Source organism: Scylla paramamosain, chromosome 9 (assembly GCF_035594125.1).
Source record: "Scylla paramamosain isolate STU-SP2022 chromosome 9, ASM3559412v1, whole genome shotgun sequence".
Taxonomy (NCBI): Eukaryota; Metazoa; Arthropoda; class Malacostraca; order Decapoda; family Portunidae; genus Scylla; species Scylla paramamosain.
The window spans coordinates 1,422,904-1,441,400 of NC_087159.1; the positions used below are offsets into that span (position 1 = coordinate 1,422,904).

Here is an 18,497-nt window from a genome sequence, read left to right on the forward strand (position 1 = left end):
GACTCAGATACACAAGTTTGGGCTTGCTTTCACTGCATGTTTTCTCTTGGTTGAATTTCTTGCAGATGGTTTTACAGATAGTAGTCCAGAGCATCCAGCCTTATTGCTTCACCATAGTGACAGTAGTGTTTTGACTGGAAGTAAACATTACAGCCTTTTCCTGGAAAAAAAAAACCCTTCAGAAAAGAATAGGTTGACACTCCCAGCATGGCCTGCTGCCTTGTCCCAGACTGATGACTCTCACTCTCTTCATGGTATGTATTTGTACATAACATATGGCAACAGAAATTAAGCTTCATTATACATCTCAGTTTATATATATATATATATATATATATATATATATATATATATATATATATATATATATATATATATATATATATATATATATATATATATATATATGGTTAATACCTTCCTTGAAGGAGTATAGCTGAGACATGTCATCAATATAATACCTTGTCCCACTGTAAGAATGCAAGTGCAATCCCTTTTTTTCATTCCTTTTAGTTGCACTTTACTAACAAGCATGAAATTTAGTGACACATTTTACCCTTATTTGCTCTAGCCTTGTGGAGGCACAAGTTTCCTAAAATGTTCCCCATATGGTTGTAGAATGAAACACAAAAATTGTGACTTTTACCAGTACAAAAAAAGTTCTGTGGCATTCAAGGTTGTGGGAGCTGACAAGATCTCAAGAACTATTAAATGAAGAATGTATTGACTTTGTGGAGAAATCATTAAGTGTACAACCCTGCATCAGTTGCCACAATCTGTTGCAACCTTATTAACAATAACAGCAAACATGTTTGTAGGAATGCTGGGTTAACGTATGTTGCATTTTTGTGATTGCATTTTTAGAATGAATATTAGGATATTATTTTAGTAATGTGTGATGCATACCAGTCTTTTGTCTTGCATCTTTCCAAAAGAAATTTCAGCATTGCAACTCAGTTATAAGGTTACGTGTGTTGTTATAAGAACAATGCAAGTAGTTAAAATGTTCATTGTTTTGGAATGTGTTGCAGCTGAGTCTCTAGACAGTGTGTCTGAGCTGCCAAGCAGCTGTGGCCAGCTACAACACCTGGGTAAGGCCCGGCCCCGGCGGGTGAAGACCCGTGCCCCCACCCGGCCCATGGGTCGTGCTGATCTAGTCGAGGAGGACCATGATATATCCGAGGGTGTAGACACCTTCTTCAGGCCAGGCTCCTCCACCCCCACCACACCTCTCATATCTCCAGATTCAGAAAACAGGTATGGTTATTTTCACAAGTGTCTGCCTGTGATTGAGTCCCTTCAGTGTCGGTGGATAGGAGATTACTAGATGATGTCTGTCTATACTAAATGAGCACACATGATACTTCCAGCCCTCGGCTGCTGAAGTATGGCTCCACCTCCTCTGTTGAAAGTTCTCCCCACACTGGCGGCGGCAGGACTGGCAGTGAGCGGGGCAGCATAGAGTCCCTCACCCGCTCAGACTCCCTGGCTCGCTCCGAGTCTGATGTGACCAGGGACTCCCCCAGACCGCACACTAAGTCCCGGGACACGGAGGAGGAAGATGAAGAAGAAGAGGAGGAAGTCAGCTTGGAGGAAAAAAGGTGAGGAAAAGGATGTGTTGTGCAAATGTAGGTAAGGTTGGGAGTCCCATAAGAAAAGATGTCATCCATAACATTTTTCTTTTCCTTAATTGTATTGTTTTACAAAAAAACTGTATTTAGCTGATTGTATTTTCTTTTGTGTTGCAGTAGTCACAGTGTTCGCAGTCTGATTGGCAGACAAGCCAATGAGGGCATGGCCAAGAGGTCCCCAGACATGAGTGCAAGGAAGGCATCAACATCCTCAAGCATCAGTTATGCTGATGGTGAGCCCTCTGTCTGTTGTCCTTATGAATGTTTATAACCATATATTTCATCTGATTTTCCTTGTAAACAAAAGATTCTTTATCCTCTTTAGATAAGAGTCGTAGTGAAGAAGATGGAAAAGAAGATTCTCCTCCGAGGAAGATTGCCGGTCTCCATAAAATGGGTATTGGAGGCAACATTTTGGCAGAAATGAAGAAGATACAGGAGAAAAGAACATCATTCCAGCCAAAGGTTAGTAGAATCAGTGTTATGGACATTGCACCAAAGTATTGATTTTATATTTATTGTTATCATCCATTTGATGCACAAAACATTCTTCAGTTGGGTCTAAATACACTAATTAAGGTACCATGCTTTTATGAGGGTTGCAGTGCACCACTGAGAGACCTAATAAGTGTATGGCATAACTACTGGAACTCGTTTATTTTCACATTCTTTGTTGTGGTTCAGGAACTATGCTTACGTGATCCTCTAATAGCATCTCACTAAACTACTCAATTTTATTATGTCCTCCATTATTTAAATCGCCTTTCAGAATTTCCATTCATGTTTTTATTCTGTCAAATAATATTCCATCTTCCATATTCATATATTGAACATGCTCCATCCACAGTCTTTCTCTCATGGCTAAATTGAGAGTACCTTCCATCATCAGTTTACTGGGTCACTCTGCCCAAAGTCTTCCTGTCAAACTGCTACTCAAGGACCATCTTTGTCATCATCCCCACACTTGTGGCTAATTGTGCTCCTTAAAGCATTTCCAATCATTTGATCACATTGCCTTCAACAGCAACAATTTCATGAAGATGATGAAGCATCACACTCAACAAACATGAAACTTACAGTCCTTTCTCCACATGCAAGGAAACCCTTTTCATTTTATTTTCACTGTCTGCAGCTAATCATGCCAGTCTCTATCTCTATTAGTAGTTTTATTCAATTAAGAATTTTAATGATTGTACTGCATATGAGGTAAACTATTTTAAGAAAGTCACCTGAAAGATTTAAGAATATTGCTGTGTATTTGTTATTCAGCAGAGTCAGCAATGTAAGTCAATAAGCTTATGTAAGGTAGTTATATCATAGATCATACTATTCAGTTTTCTAAAAAAAAACATATAAATCAGTTTTTGTCTGTTGTCTCAGTGCTGTAACATTATAACTTGAAGATTGTTTTGCCTGTATACAATAATAAAAGTCTGAATCTGAAGGATGATGAGAAAGACAAAGAAGAAAAGAAGGAGAGTCCCTCAAGTAACTTGCTGGCTGGTGTACGGCTTAGGTCCACCGGCCTTGCCGACAGCCTCATGTCCCCAACCAATGGCTTCCCCAGAGGCTCAGGAGGAAGCAAATCCCCAAACTGCAACAGGGACTCATGTATTGACACCTCAGGTCAGTGAGTGCATTGTAGCCTTCCTGATGACAGTGATCCTGATGTGGTGTGCCTTGTTCTCAGGGGAGAGTGACTGCCATTGGTCACCCTGAGGTGCTCGCACATCATGTGTCTGCATAATAGTGTAGATGTCTTGCACATGTTCTGATGGTATAGTTGCTTTCTTGGCTGATTTGCTTGAATCATTGCTTGTGAGATGCACCCAAGGCTGGCTGATAGAAAGAGAGGGACCAGCTCTACTCCACAGTTAACTAGGCTGAGAAAAGTAAATAAGCTTCTTATAAACTGAAGAAATCATGATTCTGAAATTCCCTTAGTTTGTATGAATGGAATTTTTTCCCCCCACTTTGTTATAATTTATCTTCCTGTGTGCCCATTTTACATGAAATAACTAATGTTGTAATAAGATTTCTTCAGTAATATTTCACTTTTTCTGAAAATGATGAAATAAGTCTGGAAGATATTTGTGCAGTAACAGGAGAGAAGTGGCAGGGTGTTAGAGATAACAGGAGCAAAGTAGTGATGAGGAATGGTAGTGTTGGGAGGACCTGTTGTGTGGTTTGTCTGATGATGTGCGTCTGCTCGGGGTGCCCTCCAGGACCCAGCCCCAGCACCAAGCCAGTGATCACCGCCCTCAAACCTAAGCCCCCTCCCCCCCTCGCACCTAAACCTCGACCCAAGTCTGTGAGTGGAGGTGACCGCAGATCAGGTAACTCACGTGTGTAGCAGCAGGGAAGGAAGGAGGGAAGGCTGGAACACTGTATAGTGCTTTCTAAATTCAATAAATGGATCTCCTTTATACAAACTTGGCAAGTCACATATGTTTAGTAACATGAACATAATTTTTGTTCTTTTTATTTTAATCTTTACTCTGAATATTTGTTTTTAAGTATCAAAATTGGTTTCCCTTACAAATGCTGAGCTACAAATGAGTGCCTCCTCATACATGTCCAGTGGAGTAGTAGAGATAAACAGACTGATTGAATGATTTGTAACTTTACCAAGCTCTGCCCTTTACAGTATTGTTACTCCAGCTGCTATTTATAGCATCACGCTAGGTAAAGATTTGTAAGAATTATTAGAAAATTACTTTTTTACCCACATAGTTCAAAGCAATGTAAAGTTAATTTGACTTGACAAGGAACTTACAAATACAGCATTAATGAGGGAAACATATTATATATGAATGACACACAAAGGTGTTTGGTAATGCACTGGAAATTTAATTTCCTTGTGCAGGCTTAATCCTTGGAACAAATACATTTAATACAAGACAGTTTTATATACAAGCAGAATGAACAACTGGTTTTGCACAAATCACTAAGATGATAATATTTTCATGGAAACATTGTAATACAGACATCTAGTTTGTAAGATGTATTTTATTTTACTGTTTGTATAAAGGAGACCAGTTTGAGTTTATTTTGGTGTTTTTAAATATCTTGTGTTGATGGAAATTAATGGCTTCTTTCTGCATCACTTCACTCTGTTGTGGGAAATCAGAATGACTTCGCAGAGTTAATGCTTATCTTTTGTCTACAGTTGTCTTCTGATGATAGTGATCTTGCTTGGGTGATCTAAGGGTGTCCACTATGTTTGGATTTGGAATGAAAACTTTAAATTCTTGACAGGCTCTTGAATGCTTTGGAAAAAAAAAAAGACAAGAACATGTATACTTTTGTATAATGAGCAAAATTGTGCATAAAGCAAGAAAGAATTGAAAGTGACAAGGATGTAGATCAGTGGTGGTAGGGAAGGCATGGATGGGGCTCTGTTCTGCTTGCCCAGGCATGACACATCCTTTGCATGTCAGCTTGCATGTTGCATGTTGGGAAATTAGTGTAAGAATAATGAAAGACTTGTGTCTGAATGACATGTAGATGGAGGTGTTGGTTGCTATTTGATATGTGTATAGTTATTATCAATGTTACGGTTCTCTTAAGGGATGTTACATAGTACAAATAATTCTAGTTTTATTGAGCTCAACTCATGGTGTAATATGTTCAGTGTTTAAATCTTGGATGTTAATGAAGATGTCATGTAAATTTGAGACCTATGATGAACTCAGTCACAGAAAAGAGGAGATATTGGTGAAGGTCTCCATACAACAATTGTATTTTTGTTGACTGAGATGAAATTTGTTGAATGTAAGATATTGGTTTCTCTAAATTGTTCTGAATGTTAGATCTAAATTTTTGCTGAGGTTCACCTGCTTCTTTATTCAGGACATTAGCAAACAAAATTATTAAGTGCTGCAGTACAATGAAATTCTTCTGGCCTCTTAGTGTTTGCTGTCTCACTTATCAAGAAAAGTATTTACTATTGAGCAACATATTGTGCTACTTCCTATTGTTCATGGTCAGTTAAATGTAGTATGCAGCACTGCTTTTATGGGGAACTACCCATCTCTGAAGTTGAATTTTGAACATTCTACATAGACTATTTTGATTTGGAAAATGACGGTATAGAAGAACAGAAAATCTTGAAAATTATAGATACTTCTACTGAAACCAGTACAGTTTTAAAAATTATAACTTCTTTTACTGAAATTTAATTGTAAATTGGTATCTTTTTGAAAAGTATAAAGTATGATTCTTGAAAAGTTAAGTAAGACATTAACTGGAATGTTGTATGTTTTCTCAAAATTTGTATTGTTAATTGGTGAGTAATTATAAGTCATCATGTGATAGGCATACATGTGGGTATGATGTGGTGTTGAGTGGTATTTGTTCTGTTTGAAATGGTGTGTGTGTGGAGAGAGTCAGTCAATCCCAAAAGATAGTTGTAATATGTGGTACTGTGATTCAGACATATATCAGTGAGGGTACACTGATTGATTGATTGACTGATTTAAGGCAGCACAGAATAGAGTTAGTAAGGAAAGTAATAGAGTTCCTGAATTATAGGAATCACTTCAAGTCAACATGGAGTAATTTCAGGGCAGCTAGACTTCAGGACCAGCACAAAGGTGTAGCCCATGTATGATTAGGATGTGTAGGAAGCCTGGAACTAGAAGTGTGCTTACAGGTTGAATCAGGTGAAAGATGAGGATTGAAAAATGGGCAAGATTTTCATGTGAAAAATTGTACAATTATGTTAAAAAGTAATTTGACTGATAAAGAAACTCCAAAGAATTTCACCTTTATGTCCAAACTTGACAAACCTGATGGGATGATGGAGATTGGCAAGCTACCAGTAGAGAACAATGGCTGACCAATGGGAACACAAACTGGCATTTTTTAAATGATAATGATGATGATGAGATGTTTAAAATAATGGTCTTTGTTACATTTTCTGTTTGTTTTCCATAGAGTTTGAGTGTGGTGGCATTAATATTCAACTTGTTCAACGTTGAAAGTTGTGTCAATGTTTGTTTGTGTTGGTTTGTTTAACCTAACAACTGCTACTGAGTTGTGTTTGTCATAATTAACTACCCTAATTGTGTGTTCCTCTCCAGCTAAGGTGACACTCAGGTAAAGTAATTAATTTGAAATAATTGTTCATTATTGTTTTACAAAATCTTAAGAAACAAAATAATCAAGTCTGCTCTTATTTTTTGTCATATATATATATATATATATATATATATATATATATATATATATATATATATATATATATATATATATATATATATATATATATATATATATATTTATTTATATATATATATATATATATATATATATATATATATATATATATATATATATATATATATATATATATATATATATATATATATATATATATATATATATATATATATATATATATATATATATATATATATATATATAATTTTTTTTATTTTTATTTTTTTTATTTATTTTTTTTTCCCTTCACAATTCAAATGGCTTTACTTTTGCATTTTTTAAAGAGATGATGCTCAAAATTGTCACTAGGATCAGATTGTTGATATGAAGTAAACTTTTCCCATCAAAGTTTTGATATATATTTAATTCACTTTTAATGCATTTAAACATTATACTTTGATTTCTTTATTCATTTAATAGTACTGCACTATTATTTATTTTATTTTTTTTTATTATTTATTTATTTATTTATTTGTTTATTTTTATTTATTGCTTTCCTAAACTGCTGGGGTGCTACTATTAGAGCAAACACTCTCTCTCTCTCTCTCTCTCTCTCTCTCTCTCTCTCTCTCTCTCTCTCTCTCTCTCTCTCTCTCTCTCTCTCTCTCTCTCTCTCTCTCTCTCTCTCTCTCTCTCTCTCTCTCTCTCTCTCTCTCTCTCTCTCTCTCTCTCTCTCTCTCTCTCTCTCTCTCTCTCTCTCTCTCTCTCTCTCTCTCTCTCTCTCTGTGTGTGTGTGTGTGTGTGTGTGTGTGTGTGTGTGTGTGTGTTGGCCATGGTATTCCTGCTTCTGTGTGCAAAACCCAGGAAAGTGGAAATTGAACATGGATGTGGTGGTGGTTGAAAGGAGTAAAAGTGAAGTGGTTTGCTTTGATTGCCCATTAATGTGAGAGCTGAATGACCAAAAGAATGTGAAATAAAGGTGACTGGGAAATATGGAGGAATTACATGAAATCTTGGTTTTGTCTTGTTGAAGCATGGTAGGTGAAGCAAGAGAGAGAGAGAGAGAGAGAGAGCAGTGGAAAAGAAAAGAAGTGGTTTGGTTGTGTTGTGAAGGAGGGAACAGTAAGCTTAGATGATTGTAAGGTGGAGCAATGGTGCCAGGAACCACATACACAAGTGAGATTCAGATGTGGAGTGAAAGAGGAAGGTCAGAGATCCAAACAATTAGGTACCTGAGAAATGAGTGGTGTGACAAGAATGATTAATGAGAGTAATGACAGTGTATTTAGCAGATTTTGTCAAGTGAAGGATTGAAATATAGAGTGATTGCATATTGGCCACATAGAAAGATTGGCAGAAAGTGAGATGACTAATAAGAGATTAAAATATGGGTATTATTGGTGCTGTGGGTGCAATAGAATGATCTCCCATAGAGTGGGAAGACAGGGTATTGAAGTATGTAAGTGTGAAATGTAAGGATAGGAATGTATGTATGTAGATGATTATTCATAAATGTATTTATTACTTGTTTAATGATCTAGTTTTGCTTTTATGTGATCAAGATTTGAGTAACTTTAAAGAGTATCAATTAGATTTATGAATTTTGGCATCTGAATGAGCCATGGTGCTGCAGGGGAGTCTGGGTCAGGGGAAGCAGCAGAGGAAGACCCGGCAGATCTTCCTGCAAGGTCTGTGAAGGAAATGGCCGCCTCCCTGGCCCATGCCATTGTCTTGGAAAGGCCTGGAGGCACCCGAAAGTCTTCTTCTCTCTCTCACATCCCAGCAGCTGGCACCAGCAGCAGCAGCAGCAGCAGGAGTGGTACGGCACAATCCTGATGCCAATCTTAATGATAGATTATTATGTTGTATCATGATACAAAATTTGATTTCTTCAAAATTTGTCAAAGGTCATGGACAACAAATTATTTCCAGTGTTATTGTTTTCCACTTGTGAAATATTGTCTTAAGATGGGTCATGTAGATCCTGCTGTGTTTGGTGAAAGTTCAAATGGTAAATTTCCTCTCAGATGTAAAAAAAAAAAAAAAAAAAAAAATGGCTTGTCAAAAAAATGGAAGCCATCATCATTAACTGCATCACCAAACAAAGGATAATTTGTCCATGGCCTTTAAATGAAGGATCCTTCTAAATTTGACTGAATTAAATACACTAGTGTATTGGTTACTTTTTATGGTGGTAATTATATTTATTTGATATATACATATTTTCACATTGTTTCAGTTATTCATGTCTTTAATAGCACATAAAACTGTTATATCTTTACCTCTGTTATATGGACATAGTGAAAGGAAAAATATGACAAATGGAAATAGATGACATTGTGGATAATGATGTATTTTTCCTTCAGATAAGAAATCAAAGGGGAAAATTGAATCCCAGAAAACTCTGAGCATCATAAGTGGGATTAAAAAGATAGAAAAGAAAAAGCGAGAGATACAAAAGAAAGAGGCAGGTTGTACTTGAGTGTAGAGTGGTGTAATCTTACTAACACTTGAGTTTTGTGTGTGCTGTGTGTAGTGACAAAGGACACATGCTTTACAAATGTGTTTAATACTTTCATTTTAATGTCCAAGGAACCATTAGGGTCGACTGATTAGTGCAGTGAGTTTCTAAGTTTTAGCCAGAGCCAGTCTTTCTTGTGTAGAGTGTGATGGTGGTGGTGGTGGTAGTGGTGGTGGTGGTGGTGGTGGAATAGCTTGAGCCTTGTACAGGTCACAGCAACACAGAATATTTGGTGTGAGGAGAGTGGTGAGGAACCAAACATAGTACTGCAGCTGAGATATAGATTTGTTTGAGTAATATTTTAAGTTCCTAACATTCTTTGTCTGCTGTGATTGTTATTTCTGGTGTAAATATGTTAACCATCTAACTATTTAGACATCTCACCCTCCTGTGGTCCTTATTCAGAAATGCTTTGCTTTCTCACTACAACTATTGTCAAAGGCCACATAGATAATTAGCCTTTCTCAAGACTGCTTCTCTTGTTATTGATGTAAATATCTTGTTAACTTGTCATGACAACAGTAAAATTTCCTTTAAAAAAAAAAAATTTCACTAGAGGCTTTTGAATGTAGTGGAGGTGCAACACAGAAGTGTTTCAGAATATAGTCCTGTCTGTTACAGCTGCTCCCTCACAGGTGTGGATATCCTGTGGGAGTGAAGCTTCAGGGATGTCACTTGCCTTGCCCTTAATGAATAACCAAAAATTTAGTGGTTAAGCTAAAGATATGGAAAATTGTTCATGGACTTATTTACAAGAATATACATAGTAATTTGTACTTAATGCTGTTTCTTTACACATACTGGATAACAAAGATGTACCTAATATACATTAATACTTACGTAGAGTAAGTATATTTATTGGTGGTGTATTCTGGTAAGATGCATGATTATTGCCTGAGTGCGCACACATACACACACTGCATGATCTCAGGCATGGTAAACTTACTGGCATGTGATATGTGATTCTACTAGCTTTGTAAATTAAGCTTTTATAGTATGGAATGATAGTTTTTTCTCTCTCTTCCTGTAAGTAGAATTGGTGTTTGTAGGGCCAGGGTGACAGGTGTGTATCAGGGTCATGTGTGTTTTGTGATGGGCAGCACAAGATCTCACCAGTGACTCACCACCTAGCAGGGAATGGTCATGACGCTCAGGGTGCCTCACATTTGGGACCTGTTTGCATTGTTTTGCCTCATTGCTTTTATTGACTGCTTCTCAGAGTGCTGCTCATTTTCATCATACATAAGAACTTGGTACAGATTTATCTTCATATTTTCTTCATGTGAAGACTGCTTCCCACACTCATGTGGAAATAACTTTCAGATTTTTTTTTCTTTTGGGAATATTCAGGTAATTTAAAAGACAAGCTTTTTTTTATGGTATTTTTTCTTTCTTTCTTTCCTGAGTTGTATGTTAAGTTGCCTTTGGTTACTGAAGAAATTTTGGTTTATCTTCATTTACTACTTTACTTAAAAGTGAAAATAATAATGTTGAGTTATTTAGTAATGTCATATTGTTTGTGTTGACATTGTTTTGTGAGTATGTTTAGTGAGGCCTGCAAATCCACCCACAACACAACACCTCAAATAGAGAAACTTCAAAACTTTGCTGAACAATATATATAGATTTTTCTTTGTGACAGCAATGAGTGTCATCTCTGCTGCTCTTTTAACTAGAAAGTAAATATTATTACACGTTAATATATATATATATATATATATATATATATATATATATATATATATATATATATATATATATATATATATATATATATATATATATATATATATATATATATATATATATATATATATATATATATATATATATAATTTTTTTTTTTTTTTTTAATACAGTTATTGGACCTTTTGACTCAATTAGGTACTAGCATAGTCAAGAATATGGCTTAATGCTAGTCAAGAATATGGCTTATAATGTGACATTTTTTTTAGGCATTCAGAACAATAAGTAATTGACAGTACTTACAATCTCTTAGAAGACATGGTTCCAAGTGGGAAAGCCAGTCTTAGTCATCAATGCAAGACTACAAATATTTTTAAAATGTCTATAAAGTGTCGGTTATTAAAAGTCCAGGTATTACTGGCTGTTGAGGAACAGTCTCTCATCTACTGCTTCAATAGGACCCCTTTTTGCACTAGTCAGTCCTGTCAGCAGGTGAACCTTCACCTGCCATCTCATTCACTACTAAAAGGGCATTTATACAGAAATTATTGGAAGTTCACCAGAAAGACATAAGCACCTTTAGTTGTGTTTTACCCCATATTGGGTGCATAAGAAGGCTACACAACCTTAATTGCTACAATTCCCTTTACACCCAAAATGCAGTAAAGCATTGATGGCATTATGGTTAAGTTTTTTTTTATTGGACAGTACAGCACAAGAAGCCTGAAATAATGAATAGTGAACACCAGTTTTGATAAATGCTACTCATAAATGCTATTGTGTGTGTGTGTGTATGTGTGTGTGTATATATATATATATATATATATATATATATATATATATATATATATATATATATATATATATATATATATATATATATATATATATATATATATATATACATACATACATAGATCTAATTGGTAAACCTGTATGGAAAGGTGCACAGCAAAAGCAAAAAATGGCCACTAAATGCAGCATGATAGATTATTATGGTGACATTCCTTTTGGGACAGTGCTGAGTGAAAGGTCCAGTTCCTGTAATATGTATTTATTTTCTTTATTTATTACAATCACTAACATAAGAGTGTACATTTTTATTACCAGACAAAATCAAAACTACAGTAATTTTCCCTTAAATCCTCTTAATTTCCCTTAAATTACTAGATGTACACAGGTTTACATTATTGGATATCTGTTAAAGAATATATTAAATGAATTTCTTAAAATATAAAACAAGGAAAGATTCCTTGCATTTCTGTTAAATATTTGTATCCATCATTGTCTCAATCAGCTTTGTAATTTCTTTCTCTTTCTAAATGTGAATCATGTGATTGACAAGGAAAGTTGATCTGTGCACAAGACTTTAGTTCCATCTTCTTTGTATTGACCTTGGTGATGTGCCTGATGATGCTGGTTGAGTGACTTGAAGAGAAGCACTGTTAACACCATGTTGTGGTGGAAAGTAAGATAAGACATAAATCAGTGCAGTAATGGGGCACTGGCCACATTACCTCTGCTTTGAGGTGTTTCACATCACCATTGTGAGTGTGTTCTCTCTCTCACTGGGCTGTAATGTCTATCTTTGCTTTCAACCCACCACAGTATTGGTGTTAATAACACTTCTTATAAAGTTAATGAACCGTCTTCATGAAGCATAATATCTACACACAATTTTACAACATCAGAAATTTTTTGGTTAACTATTCTAAACTAAATGATGTACCTACAACTCACATACAATTAAAACCATGTATAAACACCTGTGTAATTGGTGACAATAGTGCAGTCCACTAAGCCTCACAACACTGCTATGTGACACTGAGCTACACCTATAACCCACTGTTGATGAGCCCTGGTTTAGTTACCCACCACTGCTTTGTCTAACTTAGCATCACACAGGCTTACCCTCCAGCCCTGTCATAGTGGCCACTGACTGCACGTGTCTGTGTTTGTGTTATTTGTTTAGGTGTGGCTCCAGAGTTGCTGGTCCTGCTCGACAAACGACGCTCAACGCTCACAACCAACCAATTGGAGGTATACCCCTGCATGATTTTTATTGCACATCCAAGTATTGATAATGATCCTCTGCTTATGCTGCATTGATTATACATAAATGATTTTTACATGATTTGATTGAAATTAGAATTGTGTAAGTAACTGGCAGGGCTTTGGTGTTATGATGTGAATATTTTTGCCAAATATATTTTTAAGATATTGAAATTAATGTTTCATCAAATGTGTGTCTGACTAAATAAATAATTTCCAGTGAATAATTTTGTTCAGTTGAGTGTGCAAGGTATGGTATAGGTATGTGTATAATGTACATGTCCTTATTATATTTGCTGTTTCATTTTCAGATTTTTGTTTTTTTGTTTTTTCTCTTTTTCATTTGTTTATTCATTTTCTCATGGTGAATTCATTACACATCATTGAACTTCTATTAACTGTAATCATGCCTGAAGCCAAATTTTAGGGTTATGTCTCATGACTACGGTGGAATTTGTGTATCAGAATCACGAGCAACTGCTAGGAAATTTGATTTTTTATTCTTTCAACAGCAGCTTAGTCCAACTTTTATTCCATTTTACTTATGACCTTTGCTATGCAGTTTAATGTCCAACCAATATAACAGTCCTTATCAGGGATAACCACCTGATTACAGGTATAATTTGTTAAGCCATGTACATAATTTCAGGATTATAAGACAAGGTTGGCATGCATCACTCTAATCACTGGGAGGGTGTGTAAAATAATGTGGTGACTGACACATAAAACTTTTTTTTTCATGAGTCATGTTGCCATTCAGTACTTGGTGCAGACAGCATGCATATTGAATGTAACTGTGTTCCATTAATCTTTGTTGAGTTAAGTTCAGTAGTAGAGCTGCTCTAAGAAACTACATTATCATCAACCCGTGTGAAAAGACATGCCTGCTGCTGAAGTTCCTGTAGTAGACTGTGAGGATCATACAATGGGGAAGGTTGCTTTTATTTTTTCATGAAAAAAAAAAAAAAGAAACTTTTGGACTTTATGAAACCAAGTAAAACCCTGGCACTGAAGAAATCAGAAATATTTTGTATTATCAGTTTGAACCAGTGATTGTTTAGTAATGATACTGCACACCAGACTTCAGTGAGGAGACAAAGTCTGATCAGAGATTAAAGAGAGAATAGAGATGCTTCACATAAGACAAGTTGCCAAAAATGTCATGATCTGTTCCAATTAGTAATATAGGTTTGATGTAGCCTGACTGAAAAAGTGCAGTAATTTTGTGGGTTAGATCTAGAAAAGTTTGGGAGATACTTTTGACTAATTATTTTAATATGAATTTGCTGGACAGTCAAGATATGTCGCAGTAGTGATGTGGTACATAATATGGTGCTGTATGATTATAAACTTTTATATTCAAGAGCATTTTGTAAATGCAGTCTTAATGATTTTGTTATTTATTTATTTATTTTTTATTTAATTGTTGACTGTATTTATCATGACAGGAACTGGAGGAGACCTGGGTGGACGGTGAGCGTGGGGAGGAGTCCCTGTGTCCGCCGCTGCATCGCCAGACTTCTCACAAGCACGTCCTGGCGACAGACCTGTCTCTGGAGGACGTTGTCAATGTATAGTGAAGGACTTTAATAGGAAGGGATCATTTTGCATTTTTAGGGAATAAGTGCACCTCTGATTGGCAGAAAAGACTGTCCCAATATATCTACTTACTGAATTCTTGATCATCTAGATCAAAACAAATCTTGTAGAGATTATGTTGATGATTACCATTATTTTTTAATCCTGTATATGAAATCTGACCTATTATCAGGCAGCAGTTTACATCTCCAGGTTATGGAAGGTTACAGTGTGAGCCAGTGAGCCAAGAGGACACCTGCAATTGGCTGTGAAGTCTCAACATGTGACAAGCATAGTGATAATCTTAATGTCAGCAGCTGACTTTAAGGCAAAACAAAGATGTGCTTTGTATTGAAGCAAAGCTTGGTACCACATTTAGAGGAGCAAATACATTTTTGCATTTTCATATACTCTTTTGACTTACTCTTGTACTCTTATAAGTCAGAGGAATGAAGCTCATCTAATAAAACTAAGCAATGAGAGGATTGTAAATTTAGTGGTTAGATAATATATAAGGTACATACATCATACTGTAAAGTGAGTATAATAGGTCACTGCCAGCATTGGATATGTATATACTTTCATCATTTCTATTTTTGTTAGTACAAGTAGCACAAATTAAGTTGTAGGCCCCTCAGCCAGGGTTCTGGTGTGAACCTGTGATATGCAGCAGGTCCCGGAGTGTTGGGTGCACATCAGTCTGACATCAGTCTTGCCATCAGCCTCATGATGACACTGATAGAGAAGGAAGGGTAGAAGTCATTGAATAGTTCACTAATACAGTTCCCCTCACAGAATATGTTGAAGGAAAGTGTCAGGGATGTTGAATCTAATTGTAATGAATGAAGAGTTAGTTGTTTGAACTGTATCTAGCACACTCATTGTATAATGCTAAAGTATATGGCATATGTATTTTTTGCACTGATTACTAAACTTTGCTTTAGAAAGATGCACAGTACATAATCATCGGCATTAACAAGCATGACTAAATAGTTAGCTCACTTTTATTTTGTGATTCACACCACCAATTCACACTCAAGAATGAAAGAGGGATGTCCTGACTCTGTTGCAAGTTTCATGTTGCAACTTGAGGGCAACAAGGATTTAACTTGTATGTCCTTGGAGAGTTTTTGTATAGGTTGAGCATACCAGTGTTGTTACCTTTGTTAGAGAGCTGTTATATGCGAGAACATGAACAATGTTACTTAATGTGAGGCATGTGAATTTTGTGGTTTTGATGATGGTATGCCTTCAACTTTATAAAAAGAGTCTATTGCATTTGATTCCTAATCTGAGTTATTGTGCATTAAAAATAATGTGGTAGCATCTCAATCGTAGAATTGAGATTAACTTGTATAACTTGTGAGCTTTGCTTTTTGATAGAAATCCAACAAGTAGGAAACTTACCATGAACATAATGTATAAAGCTGATTATCTTGTCAAAAGTAATTATTATAATGTTATTAATCTACAGGTAGTGTGTTTGCCTCATGTGTGAAATCTGGCCTTTTTTTTTTTTTTTTTTTTTTTTTTTTTTTTTTTTTTTTTTTTTTTTTTGTGTGTGTGTACAGCTTGTGTTGTTTTGTGTGAGGAGCCTTGTGCCAAGACCGGGAGACTTTTGTGTGTGATCTGTGTAGCATTTCTTTGTTTATATATTATTATATGGAATACTGAAGTTCACATGGCTGCAAGAAGTTTATCTGTGATGAGTTGTCCGGTTTAAAAGATGCCTGACTATGACATTATTGTATTACAAGAACAGTTTACACCTAAAGGAAATACCTTATGTAATGTTAGCTTTGTAGAAAAGTCATATTAGGAAAACCTTTGCTTTAATACTTGAATCTGTAAGAAATTGTGATTACTTAGAGTTGAATTATATCACAGCAAAGCTTTGTTTATATTGGTGTTTGAATATTGTATTCTCATACATTTTAATCATAAGAAAGAGGAACTCTGAATTGGGAATCTGAGGCTAACAATACAAAGCATATTCATAAGTTTGTATTTGGATGACAAAATTTTGCATATGATGCAAAGAAATTGCAACAAATAAAATGAATTGTAGTGAACAAGTATCAACAAGTGAACAAGTAAAGGATTTTTAATTGAAAATAGCAAAATTTTTATCATTTTGACAACAAAGTCAGAAAATTCTGTAATGATTTCTTGAGTAGTTTTTTCTTCTGACATGAGAGGAGTACTTTCCATTATGCTGTCAACCTTGCCAGTTGTTCCAGACAAGTGGTGTGATTTTGGGATTCACCAAGGTAGTACAAAGCAGCCAGTTGCAAGGTTTGTTAAAGAGTGCTCACATGAGACAATACAATTTTAAAAATCAAAAAAATATGATTAATGTTGTATAGGTGAGTGTAGGTAGTTATAGGAAAACAGGAAACTTATAATTCAGCTTAAGAACCTACCTCGAACCTCTGTAGTGCTCCTCATGTAGGAAGGAACTTATCAGTCTCTCTCTCTCTCTCTCTCTCTCTCTCTCTCTCTCTCTCTCTCTCTCTCTCTCTCTCTCTCTCTCTCTCTCTCTCTCTCTCTCTCTCTCTCTCTCTCTCTCTCTCTCTCTCTCTCTCTCTCTCTCTCTCTCTCTCTCTCTCTCTCTCTCCTCTCTCTCTCTCTCTCTCTCTCTCTCTCTCTCTCTCTCTCTCTCTCTCTCTCTACACACACACACACACACACACACACACACACACACACACACACACACACACACACACACACACACACACACACACACACACACACACACACACTCAGTGCTCCCATCCTCTTTTTTTTTTTTTTTTTTTTTTTTTCTCCATGGGAAGCTAAGTGTCTCCTCCATTGGTCCTCTACAACACACAGTCTGCTCATGCTGGCTCTCTATAACACACTGTAACACTGCTCCTCCAGATAATCTTTCCATCAGATAATTTAGTTTGTATTGGGTTGCATGTTATGGAAATAAATTTAATGATTAACTGTTATGATCTCTGTTTCATCATCTAAAAAGGTGCAAGGATTCAAGATAATAATGAAATCAATTCATTCTTTGTTAATAGTTTAAATTTTTTCTTAAGTGGCCTGGTTAAGCTGAATTTGATAATAGCATGAGTTTTCATGTCTGTCTTGTGAGCTATTGTTTGATGTACTTGTCATGAGCTACAAACTGTACAGATTACTGCCAGTCTCATGTAAATCCATTGTTAGCTTTTTTAACAGATAGCATAATGGCATAAGAATTGTTGTGGTAACCTCATCTTGTTTAGTATGACTGTAATGTTGTGCTTGTTGGGTGCAGCACAGATGGGGCTCGGGACACCAGTGGCATTCTTCCAAGCAACTAATTAGTTTGGGTTAGGTATTAATGAATCTATCTGAATTGATTCAGTAATGTGATATGTAAATTGAACATTTTCTTTGCGGTTCAGATGCCGTCGGTAAAACATCCAATATTTTTATTAGTATTAGGAATTGCAATGTCATGACAGTTGTCCCAGCTGGCCCATGTCCTGAGCGACTGTGCCATGATTAGGTAGCAAGGAAATATTTTGTGGTCATTGTGAGTTGTGATAGCATCAAGATTTCTTGTCACATTCTTTTCTTCCCTCCTTCTTTTTAAATTTTTGCTAAAAAGTTATGTGACCACAGATTTTTGTCACAGCAATGTTTTACTCTTGTATTGTAAATATATTACTTGTCATATTTTATATTTTACAATTATTCTACTGCCTTAATAAAATTATTTCCTACATACTATTTATATAAACTTTGAATAAGTTAGTGAACTGAGTATATCAGTGTCTGGCCAATACCTTGACAGATCTTGCAGGCAGCCTTACTTGGAAATTAATAATCATTCTACCTCAAGACCA

The 18,497-nt window shown here is 35.6% G+C and overlaps 1 protein-coding gene across 19 annotated transcripts in view; it reads left to right on the top strand.

The window, feature by feature from the left end:
• The window catches only part of LOC135103372 (F-actin-uncapping protein LRRC16A-like), an 86,284-nt gene extending 67,910 nt beyond the window's left edge, over window positions 1–18,374 (top strand). For 7 of the 19 annotated variants that reach the window (XM_064009480.1, XM_064009478.1, XM_064009485.1 and 4 more), the window contains 10 exons: window positions 66–254; window positions 1,032–1,257; window positions 1,371–1,601; window positions 1,749–1,864; window positions 1,939–2,096; window positions 3,077–3,257; window positions 3,857–3,967; window positions 8,428–8,613; window positions 9,161–9,261; window positions 14,502–18,374. In XM_064009480.1, coding sequence (XP_063865550.1) covers window positions 66–254; window positions 1,032–1,257; window positions 1,371–1,601; window positions 1,749–1,864; window positions 1,939–2,096; window positions 3,077–3,257; window positions 3,857–3,967; window positions 8,428–8,613; window positions 9,161–9,261; window positions 14,502–14,630 — 1,628 coding nt within the window. In that variant the 3' untranslated portion in view covers window positions 14,631–18,374. Of the gene's footprint in view, window positions 1–65; window positions 255–1,031; window positions 1,258–1,370; window positions 1,602–1,748; window positions 1,865–1,938; window positions 2,097–3,076; window positions 3,258–3,856; window positions 3,968–8,427; window positions 8,614–9,160; window positions 9,262–12,973; window positions 13,042–14,501 lie in introns of all 19 variants that reach the window. The other 12 variants (XM_064009490.1, XM_064009491.1, XM_064009492.1 and 9 more) reach the window with 9 other exon arrangements.
• The last annotated feature ends 123 nt before the right edge of the window (window positions 18,375–18,497 follow it).